At 47.9% G+C, this 17,451-nt stretch overlaps 1 protein-coding gene across 1 annotated transcript; it reads right to left on the bottom strand.

Annotated features, from left to right (window-relative positions):
- Positions 1-271: 271 nt before the first annotated feature.
- On the bottom strand, positions 272-17,416 carry ak9 (adenylate kinase 9). The gene is made up of 35 exons (XM_029254978.1): positions 17,258-17,416; positions 17,054-17,184; positions 16,899-16,962; positions 16,757-16,809; positions 16,548-16,644; positions 16,304-16,416; positions 15,791-15,946; positions 15,487-15,609; positions 15,194-15,268; positions 14,998-15,099; positions 14,508-14,647; positions 13,605-13,927; positions 13,440-13,499; positions 12,970-13,100; positions 12,049-12,193; positions 11,212-11,938; positions 10,107-10,156; positions 9,634-9,828; positions 9,372-9,517; positions 8,932-9,138; positions 7,455-7,912; positions 6,226-6,445; positions 6,057-6,110; positions 5,743-5,955; positions 5,294-5,512; positions 4,967-5,180; positions 4,643-4,844; positions 3,836-3,982; positions 3,455-3,672; positions 2,537-2,733; positions 2,269-2,438; positions 1,741-1,839; positions 1,532-1,634; positions 904-1,018; positions 272-813 (listed from the first exon to the last, which is right to left on the bottom strand). The coding sequence occupies exons 2-35, from the start codon at positions 17,177-17,179 to the stop codon at positions 602-604; spliced, it is 5,874 nt and encodes a 1,957-aa protein (XP_029110811.1). The 5' UTR covers positions 17,180-17,184; positions 17,258-17,416; the 3' UTR covers positions 272-601.
- Positions 17,417-17,451: the final 35 nt, after the last annotated feature.

Below are 17,451 nucleotides of genomic sequence, written 5' to 3' on the forward strand. Positions count from 1 at the left end.
CAGCCTCTCAGCTTGCAAACACACTGGAAGAGACTGGAAGTATGTTCCTAACTCATTTTGTTTTAACGAAACTCACTTTTGCCACTAAGTCAAAATCAAAAGATTAATACATAATGAAGCTCAATATATTTGTCAATTTTGTTCTTCAACATTCCTGCATATAGGCATAATTGAATACTCAAGACTTTTAATTCAATATTTTTATTAACATCATGCCATCTTAAAATGATCACTAGTTTAAAATGACTAAAAATAAAAATACACTGTCCCCCAAAACTCCTTCTTTGCCATGTATTCCTCCCATAAATGTGCAACGTTCCCCATCATGTTATTCATCCCTAACACTCAGGAACTGCAGGCATGAGCTGTAAACACCGTGGAAATGAGTTGAATTAAGGTGGTCCCGCAAGTCCAGTCTGTTTAGGTGCTCTTACTGTCATCTACTGGCTCGACAGGTAAACGGTCAGGTAAAATTCATAACTTTCTAACAGCTGGAACCAATGTATTTGACTGTTAAATCCACTAAAACACTTCATTTACCATTACTGTTGATACGAACACGTGAGCCAATGAACGGGCTGTGAGCTGGGAGCGCCAAATGTTAAATGACCCCTTCTGGGTTGTATCTGGTATGTTTCAGTGCCAGGAAGCGATGAATTTTATGTTCGAAGTCGATGGGCCGCTCTCTGGGCTCTTTGTACTCCTGAGTCATGATGGAGCCGAGGTACGACACGAGCTCACAGTCCTCCTCGAAGTGCCGCAGCTTCTTCTTGTACTTGCTGCGGACGTAGTCGGACTTCCTGGGGTTGAACGCTGAAGGAAGATGACACGATTTCCCGCTGACGCCGCATACTTGAGATGCGCGAAATCAAACGCGGCACACGAGGTCGGCGGCGGACGCACCTTTCAGGTGGTGAGCCATGTAGAGCAGAGCAGATCTCTTGGCGCTCAGGAAGGGAAACTTCGGCTTGAAACATCCCACCGCTGTCAAAGCCCTTATCACCGCTGTAGCCACACCCTGTCGCCAGGCAACAGTGAGCACAAAGAGCTTCTATTTCCCAAGTGTAAAGGATGGGTACAGGTCATCCAACAAAATAGTTAAGATCCAGAAAAATGGCTTGGTCCTTGCCCTGCATAACGGGGCGAATAATAATTTGTATCTCAAGTTCATATTACATTTTCATAATGTTATAGAAGAGAGTTTACACCATTTTTAATGCAGGGAAAGGAGGAGTTTTTAAAAACAATGTTTATTGTGATAAGGATCAAAAACTGATCATTTACATTTATTCATCTGATGCATTTCTCCAAAGTTCCCTACAGCGTAAAGCTACTTACACTGATTTACCCATTTATACAGCTCTAGGACACTACAGCAGGAGGTGAGATTTGAACCCGCGACCTTTGCTTTAGCCACTACTGATCATGGCCGCTGCTCACTGATCATAGAAGTTATGGAAAATGCAGGAGGTAAACGTAAATGCTGCAAATAATGTCTTTGTTATGACCCCATTTCAGCTCACAACTTTACCTGTTCCAGGTATCCCAGCATGGGAAGGGATGTGAGCAGCACCGGTTCCTTAATGGGAGGGAGTTTGTGGGGAAGCTTCTGGTCCCAGTACTTCTCAGGTAACCTGTTCGGACGCATTTACAAGGCATCTCTTCCCAAGACTCAGTGTTCAAAGCTTTCCCGCATTTTACACCAGCTGTCCTCACTGCCTCGAAACGCTGCTATCTTACCTCAGAAACTTCTGGAGCTTTTCTTCGTTCTCAAAGATATAGATCCTTTCCCTGTATTCGGCGGCGAACTCCGAGTTCCCGTGTACCAGAGCCTCATACCTGAGATCGATCGCAGATGAAAATGTTAACGGAGGTTGTTTTTCTCCTTTAAACAGAAGTGTAATCCAACAGCACAGTGAGGTTTGCATCGCAAGCTTGTAGGGTCGGTTTGATATGGTGAGCCTGGCAGTTCTATTGCTAGGAAAGACCTGCAGACAGACAGTCATAGAAAAAATATGTTTATCATCACATTTATCTGACACTTTTTTCCAAAGCAACTTACAGTGTTATGGTACTTAGAATTATTTATCCATTTATACAGGTGGGAAATTCTACTAGAGCCATACAGGGTAAGTACCTTACTCAAGGGCAGCTCTGCCAGAGGTGGGAATCGAACCTACTACCTTTGGGTCCATAGGGAGCAGCGCTAACCACTACGATACCGGCTGTCCTATACGTTTTAGTAAGGCCTGCTGACTGGAAGAATACCTCTGTCCTCCATCCAGGTAGGTGACAGGGCAGTGGCCCTTCATCTCCACCTGCTGGGGGAACCTGGCCTTCACCTCCAGGGCTGTGAGTCGCTGCGGCAGCAGCTCGGGAGGAGGGAGACGATGAGGACATCCTGGGGACACGTACTTCTCTGGTGTCGCAAGGAATTTCTTTCAGGAGATTAAAAAAAACCACACATTGGCTGCGAGGTCAACGATGCCAAAGGGCCAAACAGAGCTGCACGAGGAGAAGGAGGAGAAGGACCTACTTCTAGAAACTCCCTGGAGGCCATTTTGTAGTAGCGCCCTTGGAACTCGGCCGCCAGTTCCAGGGAGGGAGAAAGGGAGCAGTCCACCAGCTCGTGTCGGAGGGCCAGGCTGACGGGGCAGTAGAGGCCAAATTCCCCCATTCTGGCCTGCAGCTCGGTGGGGGTGATGCACAGGCGGTCGATGCAGGCTGCCTGGCCTGGGTGGAGGAGAGCGCGTGAGCTCCGCCACGTGTCACGACGGCTCAAATAACACGAAGCCTCGGCGGCATAAGCGGAGCAGTTCAGCCACTCGAGGTCCTTAGGATTTTTTTTTTTTTTTAATTTAAGCAGCAAACAACAATGACACAGAACACAATACAAAAAAAAGAACATATCGTATTCTGCCACGGGGGGGCGCAGTGGGTTGGACTGGGTCCTGCTCTCCGGTGGGTCTGGGGTTCGAGTCCCGCTTGGAGTGCCCTGTGACAGACTGGCATCCCATCCTGGGTGTGTCCCCTCCCCCTCCGGCCTTACACCCCATGTTGCTGGGTTAGGCTCCGGTTCCCCGCGACCCCGTATGGGACAAGCGGTTCAGACTGTGTGTGTGTGTGCGCGCACGCGCTGCCACCATGTGAAAAAATGAAAAGAATAACATTAGAGGTACATATTTTGATATATATTCCTAATATATCTTTATTATATTTCTGTTATTCTACATTTTTAGCCCACTATATTTTTATTTTTTTAACCACTATATTTTTGTCTTACTCCATTTATTTCATTATTTATTCTATCCTATTTTCATCGTTATATATTCTTCATATTTTTGTGGTATGTTTCCAATGGATGACTCGTGGAATTTTGGAGTAATTTTTCTTTAGGAATTGCATTGATCACAGTGAAATGTTGATTGGAACTAATGGAAGGGTTGGTCCTTACCTTGTCGTATCCTCTCCAGGTAGATCTGGATGTGCCTCACACTGGCGAGCGTCTCCTGCAGGACATTGTTCCACACCATCCACTTGTTCCGGTGTCCGTCCACAGACACCCAGTTCTGGTAGCGCTCCTGGAAGTGCTGCCTCACGGCCTCAGCCTCACGTTGGTAGCAGGAGTGGCGAACGCTGAGGGCGTCAGGGCTGTCAGGCACCAGGTGGGGCCTGCAGGTGGAGAACAAGGAAGGATTCCCTCAACCAGACCTTTAAACCGGGTGTTCAACATGTGCAGAAGGTAACCAGAACTTTCCAGTGGAGGTTGATGGTGCTCTACACATAAAATTAGGACGGCGAGTCTGGTTCTGCTGGAGAAGAGCGGCGGGCAAACCTGGGCGTCATCATTTTGTCCAGCAGACCCCTCTTCAGAGACTCCACCATGTCCACCTGCAGCTCGATTATCCGGAAAGGGATGATGCCGCGACTCTCCATCAGGTCAGCTTGTCTCTTTGTCACGGGGAAGCCGTCGAGGACAAACCTACGGACATGGGTACCATGAGGTGCGTGACACGGGTCAGTTGTGGAATCGCTTGAGGTCGAGAACATAATTGACGATAAACATTGACGCTAAAGAGGGATCAGAGTTAGGGTTAAGGGTTAGGATCTGACTGAAAAACCCTATAGACAGTGAAGCGTTTACTTCTTTCTAGCAGACAAAAGGGAACAAAACTGACAGGGGATGTCTATGAAAATCTGAGATGCCCAGGATTTCAAAGGCCGTAAGAGTGAACCTTGGAGAACAGAACATGCATAAGAAAGCAACCATCACTGTGTCTACAGGTGGCCCTCGCCTTACAACACGCGAGACTTTACCGTTAAACATATTATTTTTCAATTCCAGCGTTTGCTCCGAACATCTAACCACGACCGCTCCGTCCACCGTAAGATAACACGGGCAGGCCGCACCACCCCAAGGCACCATATTTCTTATCGTTTCATATTCAACTAATGGACTTGCGACAGGATCTTGGGAAGGGGTCCCTGTCATAAGTCGAGGACTACTTGTACTTCGTAAGGCAGGCTGTCCACCTTGTTGGATAAATACAGAGTGTAAAACTGTTTGGCATAGTAACTGCTGTGGATAGAGGTACTAATGCGGTAACGATCCCTGCTAGGGGCATCTGAGAGCGCAGCGTACCCTCTGGTGCTGCAGACGAGGCTCATGAGCGCCACCTCCAGGCACTTAACAGCCAGCTCGTCGGGGACGGTCAGGCCCTGCCACAGGTGCTTCAGCATCTGCGCCATTAGCTCTGGGTGGCCCTGATTGGTCAGCACAGCCCTCATGGCACTGCCAATGGATAGACGCTGGATTCCGTACTCGCTGGCAAACTTCTTGGCAACTAAAACAAATGAACAAAGCTCATGACAAGACTTTCACAGCGAGGTGGTTTCCCGCAGATGGCGGCTTGACGTCAGCTGGCACTGTGACGTCACTCAGGATGCCTCGTTCCTTGAGCTTCACCTGTGGTTCTCCCGGATTTCGCTGGGCCAACGATGGCCACTTTGATCGGCAGAGATGGCTTGGGTCTGGGCTGCTTCAGGTACTTGATCGGGTTCAGCAGGAATTTGTTGCGAGTTTCTTTGGAGGCAAAGAAGTAAATGAACTGGTGGAAAAGCACAGGGAAGCTCGGGTTCGAGGGATCCTGTATCGGCTGCATCATCTCCCCTTCGCTCAGCTGCCAGATGAGAGAAATCCTTCAGTTACCAGCCACCACCAAGTCCGCCCAGTGCAAGACTGAACCGCAATTGGCTCCATCTTGGTGGTCCACCTCAACCAATCATAACTCACCTTGACTGGGTCCCACATCCCGAAGTTGCTGTAGTATTTGAAGGAGAGGTGCAGCATCCTGCGAGCCATGGTGAAACTCAAAGGCTGGCCCTTCTCAAACAGCGACTCACGGTACTCTATCAGGTGTTTCAGCTTGTTGTACAGCTGGTAACGGACAATCCGAGGCAACCTTCTCGCAATGACCAAGATCCGGGGAACCCTGTGATCCATCAGGGTATCCTGGAAGCAAAGCCACGGATTCGGGTTTCATCACACAGCTTTGGAAAACTTCCCCGCTTCACTGTCCCGGTCCTGTCAGAACTATGATCACATTTGTAACTCTCCCTATCCATGTGGGAAATCCAGACATGGCAGCAGATAATGGAGACATGCTCATCTCCATCTCATCTTGCAAAGAAAAATTAAAATGACTTTTTGAGCTCAGTGAAGATAAAAGCAAGCCATCCTACTGTGATCTTCTGGAGGTTGAGGTCGTCCGTCTGGAACCTCTCCCCAATTTCCACCTCCAGGCGCTCCACGGCGACAGCCTCCGTCTCTTCATCCTCCTCTTCGTCATCATCCTCGGGAGGGAGCTCCTCCTGCAACATAGCCTCCACCTCCTCCTCGGCATCTCTAAGCGCTTGCTCGAAGTCTTCATCCTCCTCTAGTTCCCGTTCTTGCAGCTGGGCAAAGCGTGTATCATGACGACATTGGTTTAGTGAGGGGAGATAGAAACAGAAACACACAGACACACACACACACTTTGGATGAGCTCTTGTCTTACTTCTGCTGTAACTTCAGCCAAGAGCTCAGCTCTTCTTTTAACTCTTGCTTCTTCCTGCATGGAAACGAAGACCTGTATTAGTATTGTCTTGTCACACTGCGCTATAAAGGATGAGTTCTCGCTGCCCCATTCAGGCCCGCCTGTCCCTGAACAACTCTGCCCATCTTACCCAGGCCTTGAGTCTGATTTCTGCCTCCTTTTTTCGTTGCTCGCGCCTCCGCTTCCTTTTCTCCCTCCAGCGTTCTAGGCGGGAGGGCAGCAGGCGGTGCACGACGTCTATCTCCTCCACCATCAGGATGACGGCTGCGTCCGGGAAGAGCAAGCGGTCCACCAGGTACTGCACGTCCTCCAGGTTCTGGGGGAACCCCTCAAGGATGAAGCCTGTAGATCTGAAGGGAGAGGATGGAGAAGATGGAGATGGAGAGTGGCGCATGGAGCAGATCAACCTGGATAGTCCAGTCGTGGGCTGAAATACATCCATTGCGCTTATGAGAGTTTGTACCTGTACTTCATCTTATAAGGCATTTCTTTGCACTTACAAGGGCCGTGTTTGGATTTTGAGCATCTCCCAACAGCTGAGCGGAGCGAGAAAAGACCCACCATGATTATATTACATTATTATATATTATGATACTTTGGCTCCTGCTCTGTTAAATTCTCAACATCCATTAGCCCTGTTTGCCAGTTTCACCTGTTTATAATCTTGGTATTCATGGCTCCCCGCGTCGAATATCCGAACCATGTCAGCTTCTTCAGTGAGTGTGAATTCATGCGCATTTTCATCGATTCCTTTCATATTTACTGCTGTGTTTCTGCGCTAAAAGCTGAATTTATACATAAACAACGTAATATGTACTGTAGGTAGGTGTGTTTTGTTAGTGAGCATTTAAGCGTACAGTACGTAAGATCACAGAAGGATGGAGGAAAAATGCAGTATTAAAGAGTAATTAATGAAGAGGAGCTGCTTGGTTATGTTGTGTTATGGTAATTAATGTTAAATATTGTAATAGTGTCCTTTTTAAGGGGATTTGGGGATATTTTAACATAAATGGGTGCGTAAACTTTGTTGCTCAGGAAAGGATAAATATTTTTACAGCCGAGACTAATGGTAGTCACTTTGAGTTATGAGAAGGTGGGAAATGCTGTACATTAACATGTATATTTATTCATTTAGCTGATACTTTTCCTCCAAAGGAACTTGCAATTATTTACCCATTAATACATCTTGCTGATTTTTTACTGCAGTAATCTAGGGTAGGTACTTCACTCTAAGGTACTACACCTGGAGGAGGGATTTGAACCTAGGACCTTTGGGTCCAAAGGCAGCAGTGCTAATCACTATGCTACCAGCTGCCCCCTGTTAGAGGGTCCTTTACTGTTTTCTTTACAGGACATTACCTGTAGGGCTCCTGCTCCCACCACTGAGGGACGATCCCGTCCAGCACCTCTGGGAGCAGCGGCTCGCCATCAAACAGGCAAGACTTGATTGCTTCCTCTTCCTCAGTGAGCAAAACCTGCCACTCAGCCAGGGGTCGGGGAGAAGACAGTTCATGTGGGTACAGATACAAAGTGTGTGCCGTCCTCACAGCAGACTGGAGAAACTGAGCGGAGCTGAAAGGACACACCTCCAGCGGAACGCCGTCTTCGCCGCTCTCCAGGGTGCGGAAGGTCATCTCGTCTTCTGATTCCACCTCGTCGCCGTAGGGGATCTTCACCTGGGTCTTGCCAATGATCAGCTCCTGCAGCCGCTCCCGGAACTGGATGTGGAAGATTCCCAGGCGGTCGGCCAGCCACCTGCCCTGGGTGGATTTCCCAGAGCCGCGCACTCCCAGCAGGAATACCCTCAGGGGTGGGGCCTGGAAAGGGTATTAATAAAAAAAATTAAAAAAAAAAAAAAATCAAATATACAGCAGACTGCTAGACCTTTATTTATGGGACACCAGTCCATCACAGGCCAATCACCCACACACTTTCAGCAATTCAGAGTCACTAGTTCACCTGCAATATATCTTTTCACTGTGGGTGGAAACCAGAGCACTGGGAGGAAACCCATGCAAATGTGGGGAGGACACACAAACTCCACACAGCCCGGACAAAGATGGATCCCACATCTGATCATACAGCCCCGGCACTGTGTGGCACCAGCGCTACCTACTGCACCACCGCGCCGCCCCAGTGTGTTCATGTACTTAACTTAATAAGGAATATTAAAAATTCTTACTGAATATTTGTATTGAAGGGGGGCGCGGTGGTGCACCGGGCTTGGCCGGGTCCCGCTCTGTGGCGGGTCTGGGGTTCGAGTACTCCTTGGGGTGCCTTGCGATGGACTGGCGTCCCGTCCTGGGTGTGTCCCCTCCCCCTCCAGCCCTGCGCCCTGTGTTGCCGGGTTAGGCTCTGGTTTGCCGTGACCCCGCTTGGGACAAGCAGTTTCAGACTCTGTGTGTGTGTGTGTGTGTGTGTGTGTGTGTGTGTGTGTGTGTGTGTGTGTGTGTGAGAATTAAAGAATTTGCAGAATCTCAAACAGAGGGAAGTCCATGTTATTAACTTTTTACTGTTTGTGAGACAGTAATAAAAAGGGACTTTGGATTTACAAACAAATTGACTTACAAACGCATTTCTGGTCCCAGCAGTGTTTGCAAACCGAGGCGCTGGTGTACTTGAAGCGGAACCACCGTGCTGAATAGCCTCTTGTAAATTCTGCCACATCTTACATTACATTTTACCATGCCCCAAACCTTGGATGGTCATTTTAGAGTCCCTGACCCCCACTAATGCAGCGCTCACAGGCACTGTTTGGGGGCAGTAACAGATGTTACCGTCTTCCTCCTCTCTAAGAACACGTTATTTCACCCACCACACGGCCCCCGATTCTCACCCGCAGCAGCTGGGTACTGGAGACATGCGCTTCTGCAGCGTGCAGGAACGCGTCCTTGGCCTCCGGGCTGGACAGGTAGTAGGTCTTCTCTCTGTACTTGACCGGGTGGTCGTCGCCACAGGGAAGCAGGACGAATTTCTCCTTCAGCACCACCGGGCAGAAGTGCTTCGTGTCTCCCATAATCCTCTTGGGCAGAGAGGTTTCCTCCTTCCCACAGCAGGAAGAGGAGTATTTGCGTAAGGTTACAGAAACACTGCCAAGGAGATAGAGTGCAATGGGCGGCAAGGGGAGCAGTGGGCACTTGACTGATTAAAGAAGAGGATTTGAAACCAGAACATTTATAGACGCTGCATTTAAATATAAGATCACGGCATGAAGTTGAAATTCATTCGCTGCATATTCAGGCACGATCACAAGGTCTGCGGGTGGATGGCCTTTACCTCGGCCTCCTGTTCTTGCTCCTCCATGTCCTCCTCCTCCTCCTCCACGTCCTCAGCAGTGATGGCATCTGCCATGGCCACGACGTCCTCTTCCTCCTCATACAGGTCCATGTCGGACAGCTCCCAGGCGGCATACCTGAACGGCCCTGCCAACACCGGTGTGCGATCAATGTGTGTGTGTGCGCACTCGCGCGCGCGCACACACACACAGTCCCTCACGGCTCCCGAGACACAAGTAACCTTCCTCCAGGGGAACACTCACTTTCCATGAGGGACAGCACCTCGGACAGAAGGTCTTCCGGAGACTTGCCGCCGATGTTGAGCGCTATGAGGCTGGCTTTCTTCGAAATCGGCATTTTCTCCCAGTCCTGATAAAACTGCTTCACGTTCTTTCTGAAGGCGTCCATTTCTGGGCTGTCGGGATATCCTTTTTCCCAGACCTCCGGCAACAAGACTTCTGGCAAGAGCGACACAGCACAGACGTGAGCTTTTCACAGTGTCGCTACCTTACGGAGTTCTCCGCTTATTTCTTCCTCAGTAGCGCTGTAAAACACCCATATAAAGTGACTGCATTTTAGAAAAATTGACAAATCGGAAGAAGCAAGCAGGAGCGCTACCCGTTGAAGGAATCACTGCTACCTTCAAAAGGTCACAAAGGTCACGGCTCTCCAAAGTGATGATAACTCACAATGACAAACCTCATCTTCCTCTGCATGGTAAAAGGGCCTTAGTTACCTTCCTCAGGAGCAGACCTCGAACCCTCCTCTGACTCCTCCGTGTGCCTCCTAGGGAAACAGGACAGTATCACAGACGCCTGCAGGGAGCAGAAGGTCCAGGGTGGGAGGTGTAACTATCAAGCTGTATAAATGCAATCGGCGCTCATATGAAAGGGTCCCGCAAAACGAAAAACGTCTCTTGAAAATCGATACCCCGTTTTCGAAACAGGTACTTTATTCTGTACAACAACTCAGATGCTTGCATGCGGTGTCTCAAACCCCAAAGGTTTTTTGTCTCTCAGCAGTGTCAATCTGTGTATTTTCTGGCTAAATCTAATTTAGTATCATCTACATTAACATGAAATCAATGATCACGATTGTACGCACTGGGTTCCAGTGCTCATGCGTGGACTCTAACATAGGCACTGGATGGAGACACATCAGCACAGTTACTTTTCTTCTATAAAAAAACCATTTATATATTTCCAACTGCTTCTCTGTAACAGGCACACCGACGGTCTCGACCAATCGCAAGCATCGATTACGATAAATCTAAATCATAACTGGAATAGTAGATTCAACGGCAACTTCCAGATATAAACTGTAAACACGTAACAATGAAATCAGTTATTTAAATCATACAAACAAAGCCATAATCTAGGATGAAATGGGATCATCTAACGTGGAATATTCATTAGAAACGCATTACAGCACCTCCAGTGACAGCGTCTGCATGTTTTGCAGTCATTGTATGAATTTTATTTCTTTATATCATAAACATTTCTGAGCCAAATTATCAAAATAAGTAAATAAATAAAAAGGATGAAAAGCAAAAGTGCGTTGGGAAAAGTTGTCATGCATAAAAATGCCTTTAATTTTGGAGTTTCCGCAAATTTTTTTTGTCTGGGAACCAATTATTTCTGTTCCCATAACTAATACCTGCAAGTCGATCCCGTAACAATGGAAAGTTATCTATCATGGGGATTTCAAGGAACAAATTAACTTTAACTTTTCATGTGAGCGTATGCTGTATAAATTACAATGACGTCCAAAGACTGTTTACTGCTCAACGTGTCTATTGCACTGAACTTGTCCATGTTCTCTTTGTCCAAGATAAAACTCACACTGACTCCTGACCCTTGGGACCTTCCTGGTGCTCCTGGGCTTCCTGGGCCTCCTGGTCCTCCTGGGTCTCCTTGGTCTCCTTGGTGTCCTGGGTCTCCTGGGTCTCCTGGGTGTCCTTGGTGTCCTGGGTCTCCTTGGTGTCCTGGGTCTCCTGGGTTTCTTGGGCCTGCTGGACCTCCTGGGCCTCCTGGGCTTCCTGCGTTTCCTGGGCCTCCTGGGCTTCCTGGGCCGCCTGGACCTCCTGGGCTTCCTGGGCCGCCTGGACCTCCTGGGCTTCCTGGACCTCCTGGACCTCCTGGACTTCCTGGACTTCCTGGACTTCCTGGGCCTTCTGGGCTTCCTGGGCCTCCTGGGCTTCTTGGGCTTCCTGGACCTCCTGTGCTTCCTGGGCTTCCTGGGTTTCCTGGACCTCCTGGACCTCCTGTGCTTCCTGGGCTTCCTGGGATTCCTGGGCTTCCTGGGCCTCCTGAGCCTCCTGAGCCTCCTGGGTCTCCTGGGCCTCCTGGGTCTCCTGGACCTCCTGGACCTCCTCGGCTTCCTGAACCTCTTGCCCCTCCTGGCCCTCTTGGGACTCCTGGGAGTCCCGGGAGTCCTGTACTGCTTGTACTGCCTGGGCTTCCTGAGCTTGGTGGGCTTCCTGCCTCCGTTTCTCCTGCATTCTCTTCAGAATTGCTGCGTTCACCTCCTCTTTTTTGGCATTGTATATCCGTGCCAGTATTGTCTTAGCTTCAGACAACATGAGAAAAACAAACATGCAAACCAATGTAATGCCTTTACAAAGACACCAACTCTAGGTAGAAGAACAATGTTTTGTAGCCTGTCTCATGCAGTCTTACCGTCCTCTGTATTATCTCTCAAGCAGAACAACATGTCTGGCATGATGTCATGGTCCTCTATGGCTACCAGCTCACTCCTATTCCTTGGAAAGTTGTCCAGCACCCAGCCTGTCTTGAGCTGCCCTGGGATGTCAGTGGACTGAATCTGGAAAAAAGCAGTTCTACAAAATCACTGAACCCAAGACAGCGGGGGGCTGCCAGATCTTTAACCACAGGAAAACAGCCAAAGACCTCAAGATGTTACACTGTTTCATGCAGAATGCTGCTCTGGCTTCGTACACTGGTTCTTCAACTTATGAACGCAACAGGGACGAGAAGTCTGTTTGTAAATCGATTTGTTCCAAAATCCAATGCCACTTTTGCCTCTAGGTCACAACTAAATAAAATACAAATTTTCCTTGATTATTTTTATTAATTCCTTCATTACTTAAGGTTCTGTAAAAGTCTTGGATATAGCTATAATAGATTAAAAAATATAAGAAGTCTTAATATTTGTATTAACTTCACACTGTGCTAAATTTACAACTAATTTAACATGACAAAGTAAAAATGCTGATGGTTGAGCAATTTATCCCATAAATATATGCAACGTTTCTCACTTTGTTATTTATCATCGACACTCAAGGACATCAGATACGAGCTGTAAACGGATGTTTGGATCCCTTGGTGAGCCCCTTTCCTACCCCTCCACCACTGGGGCACCTGGGACATGTCTTACATTTACATTTATTCATTTAGCAGATGCTTTTGTCCAAAGCAACATATATCGCAGCAAAAGTACAATTTATGCATTACATTAAGAGAAGGAGACATAGCTGCAGACATGAAAGTCTCAAGCAAACCTAATTCATTACCAACTACTTGCTGCATCAAGGTTCATCAATGTCTTATCTCATGTCAAGTGCTGTGATTCTTGCTTACCTCCCGGATGTGCTTCTCCAGCACGTCCACAAAGAGATCCAACGGCAGTGATGTGACATCCAGCTCCGCTGCCTGTAGAGCCTCCATCACCATGGCTTCAACCATTGGGTGACTTTCCGTTACTTCCATCCCTGGAAAGGCAGCACAACATCCAGACTACATTTACTTTATTCATTTAACTGACTTTCACTTTTCTCCAAAGCAACTTACAATTATTTACCCATTTATACAGCTGGGTAATTTTATTGGAACAATTTAGGCTAAGTACATTGCTCAAGGGTACTACAGCTGGAAGTGGGGATCAAACCTGCGACTTCTGGATCTGAAGTCAGCAGCTCAAACCACTACGCTACCAGCTGTCCCACTCCTAAACAGCCTCCCTTGGGATCGGTGGACCTCCGATATCCCTATTCCACCCCACAGACTGTGGTGCCATCATCCTCAGCGCTTGACATTTGGCTTCAGCTCACCATCGTATGCCTGCTTCTCTTGTGCATCTCCCTCCTGGCCGATGCCTGGCTTTGTGCTGTCTGCAATGACATTTTGAAAATAGCTGGTGTTCTGTGTGATTGTTTTATAAGCTTAATTTTGCTTTGCTTTGCAGCTTTCCCAACAGAACTGATGGAGCAGATTACCTGCCCTGCCAGTGGCCTCCACCCCTAGACTCGCCTTGACCTTTGCTATGGCAGTAGGTGTGACCTCCGCCCGGATCTTCTCCAGCATAGCGGCTCTTGCCTGATCGAGCGCGGGTCTCACCAGGGCCTCCGTATCCACCACCACGGAGGCATAGTGCTTGGCTATGAGCGCACACAGCGTGCTCTTCCCCGAGCACGGGGGTCCCACCACTGCCACCCTGCACGGGCGGCGGGGCATTGGCGGCAGGAGGTAGGGCCGCGGGTTGCGCGTGAACTTCAGCAGGGCCCACTGAGAACACAGCACGTAGATCTTATCCAGGAAGCTGAAGAGAAAGGGCAGATGCTGCGTCAGTCAGCACATTTCCCTTGAGTCCTTTCTTCAGCCAAGCTTCCCAGTTTCAGGAGCGCGTTTGACTGGCTAAGTGAGATGGGCACGTATGCATCCATCGGGCACCCAACGCTCCGCTCTGCTGTGAATTCACAAATTTACTGCAGCTACTACTGCGTTGGACTGGCGGGACGTCCAGGGTGTACCCCTACGAGCCTAGCGCCTAGTGATCTTGGGATGGGTTCCGCATCATCGTGACCCTGACATGGATTAATGAAAGTGAATGAGTGATTTGAATTGCATATATTTATTTATTTGATGCTTTTTTCTAAAGTGAATTACAGTGTTTAGTTACATACAGCGATTTACCCATTTATACCGATGGGTCATTTTCACTGGAGCAATTCAGGGTAAGTACCCTGCTCAAGAGTGCTACAGGAGGAGGTGGAATGTGAACTTGGGTCCTTTGAGCGCAAGGTGGAAGTTTTAACCACTGTGCCCCCGCTGCCCGATATTTCACTGTGACATGCCAAAAATCGGCTGTTGGACGTGGTCTGGAGGTCTGGGGTGCTCACCTGACGGCGAACTCTAGCTTCCCGCGGACGACCTTCCCCTCCCGGAGCGCCACGGGACAGAAACAGGCCCAGCGGCTGCGCCTCCAGCGGAACCCAGGGGCCACCTGCTTGCATATGGACAGGGTTCGCAGCAGCTCTTCCTGTTTGGGGAGACATGCTATGAATGTACCGCGGTACCTCCATCGTTGCCGTGCCTGTCTGCAAGCTCGGGCTCCCTCATACCTTACAGCTGTGAAACTACACTTGTTTTCAAAGCGGCTTGACTTCACATGGTAAATCCAGTCTATCTGAAACAGCTTGACATATAACTAAAACAACACAAGAGTGGTATTTTTTTCTAAGGATACCACAGTAGAGAAACTACTGGAACTGGAACTTGCATCCCTTCAGTTTCAAGTCCGCTTTCTTAATCTCTGCAGCACGTGCCACTGTTCCGTATTCCCGACTGTTCAATTTAACCCATTCTGTGCCAAGGTGGGCGGCTGCTCACGGTCTCCATCTCCTCCACTGGCTCCTCCTCCTCTGTCTGCATGAGCTGTACGGGCACCGCGGCTCTCCGGACAGCCATGGGCTCCAGGCGCGACATCAGCGACTGCGCACACAGCACCGTTTCATGACACCAGGTGAGCACGTGTAATACAAATCCATGGGTGGCTTATTTAACCACGGTATGGATCAAAACGTACCAAAAACAGCTCATCGGGGTCCTTATTTCCATCCAGCTCGAACTGGAAGAGCGGATCATGGCTCATCATGAAGTCCTGCAGATCAAGAACACAAATGTCACACACCGATATAACGTTAATACTGCTCTTTGTGCGTTGATGGGGAAAAAAGGTTGATAGCCACACATTTCTGGAACAGATGTCCTCCTCTATACGCCACAAATACTAGGAGTGAAAGTAAAGTCACACAGTTCAGTTGGAAGCGCAAGTCTTAGACTTGCGGAGTCTGAATGAACGGCTTTTCGGATTATTACCTCTAAGGGTCTGAGCAAAGTGTCTTTGAATAAACGGATTCTTCTGTAAACGTTTTCTGGGAAATTTTCCCCCAGTCGGACAGTTCGTGCGAATACGTCTCTGGGAAGATCCTTCTCATCCGACTGCGAAGAAGAGGGAGACGCCGCTTCAGAATCTGACTGAAAGGGATCTCTCACCTCGACCGCTGTGCTTCGGGACATCAGATGAAGTGAGAAAGCTCAGAAACAGACAAAAGCAAGCAAACACACACACACACACACACACACACACACACACACACCCATCATCTCAAGGGAAGAGCACCTCTTCCTCTGCCTGGTTGTTCTCCTTTCCCTCATCCTCTTCTCCCTTGGCTTTCTCCTTTTTGACGACGTCCCATTCCTCTTTCCAGGAGACCTCTTCCATTCCTAGGTAAAACCGCTGGCTGCAAAGACGCTGGATCAGGACAGTGTCGGGGATCTGAAACCAGAAGAGTGACCACACTTTGAGTTACGCCTTCATCGCTTTATACTGTAGTACACTTCATTACACAGTTATACTGTATACATGCATGCATAACACAGTATGACTTGATACAGGGTGTTTATCCTAAAATTGCATCAGTAAAATCACCCTGCTGTGTAAATGGCTGAAATATTTGTACACAGATTGTGAAACAATGTAAATGGCTTTGGGAAAGGTGTGACCTAAATAAATATCAACCTAAATGACATTTTACTGATATTTTAGTTCTGTAAAAAATACATCTTCGCCGAAGGGAGCAACAGCTGTGACCTTTCTAGAACATCCTAAGGGTGTGTGGGATAGAGCACACACCTTAAGATTTACAATGAAATCTGGTGCCATTTTTAGGTTTTTTATGGTCTCTATTTGTTCGGGTATCTTCAAGTAGTCTTCGTCCATGGAGGGCAGGCAGCTCAGCACATAACCTGTCGAACAACATTTCAGTTTAACCTAACTTTTTATGACCTGTTAACTATAGTGATAACATTACTGTAAATGATAGAATATATATTATATATTATATGAAAAATTGTGAAAACACACACAGGTTACATACCATAATGCTCCACTTCTGGAGACTTGAGCTTGTTGAGAACCATCTCAATGACCGTTTCCTCTGGAATGCTGTTCCCCCTGTTAAGGGTGTCCCTCATCTGAAAGAAAAATGCGAATCTTACAAAAACAGACAGTAATGTGTGAATAAACGGCTATAAGAGAGGACATCATGATAAATTCCTTAATTTATTTGTAGCATCAGTTGAGTACCTTCAAACCCAGTTCTGTACCATTGTTGATGTGGTAATTAAGAAGCTGCGTATCTGTAAGCGACAGGTCGACAGCAGTGAGTGTTCAAAGATTCAAGCCGCATTCAGTGGCAGTTGTAAAGCGACCAGATTGAGATACTCACCATCAACAAGGACACACCTAAAATGCTGAGCGATTCTCCTGGCAAGCATAGACTTTCCTACACCCTAAGATAAAGAAACATTTAGCCAGAGGTTAGACAGAGGCAGGGGTTTTTTCACAGCTCATTTCCATTCTCAAACACTGAGTTCAACTCACAGGTTTCCCAACCACAATGAAACATGTGGGTTTGGCCAGAAGGAACTCTTTCTCAGCCTCATCTTCAATGAGGTTGTCAACAAGTGGGTATGTGGTAGGGTCTCCCCCATCTACTGCTGAGCTCATCTCTTCTGTAAACGGACAAACCATTTAGAATGAAAACACTATGATCTGTGAAACCATACACAAAATAGCAAATTAAACTATCAAAAGAAACGTGAATTTACTGACTCGTTCAGAACTGTCAAAAATAACTCCTTATATAAGTCTCAGACTCATTGAAACCCGTAGTTCTCTATAGATTTACAAGTTACAAGCTACAGTATTTTTAAAAGCCGCGATTCTAGCACTCTCTCAGCTTTGGTCGCGTCCAGTAACCATAGCAACAAGGCGCGACG

The sequence above is a fragment of the Scleropages formosus genome, chromosome 1, assembly GCF_900964775.1.
Source record: "Scleropages formosus chromosome 1, fSclFor1.1, whole genome shotgun sequence".
Classification (NCBI taxonomy): Eukaryota; Metazoa; Chordata; class Actinopteri; order Osteoglossiformes; family Osteoglossidae; genus Scleropages; species Scleropages formosus.

Excerpts from the sequence above, each read along its gene's own strand:
- ak9 (XM_029254978.1), bottom strand. The coding sequence starts at position 17,179 with ATGAGCTCAGCAGTAGATGGGGGAGACCCTACCACATACCCACTTGTT. Across the intron at positions 3,673-3,835 it reads GACAAAATGATGACGCCCAG|GCCCCACCTGGTGCCTGACA; the intron begins GTTTGCCCGCCG and ends CTCCACCTGCAG. Across the intron at positions 1,635-1,740 it reads AAGCTCCAGAAGTTTCTGAG|GTTACCTGAGAAGTACTGGG; the intron begins GTAAGATAGCAG and ends GCGTCCGAACAG.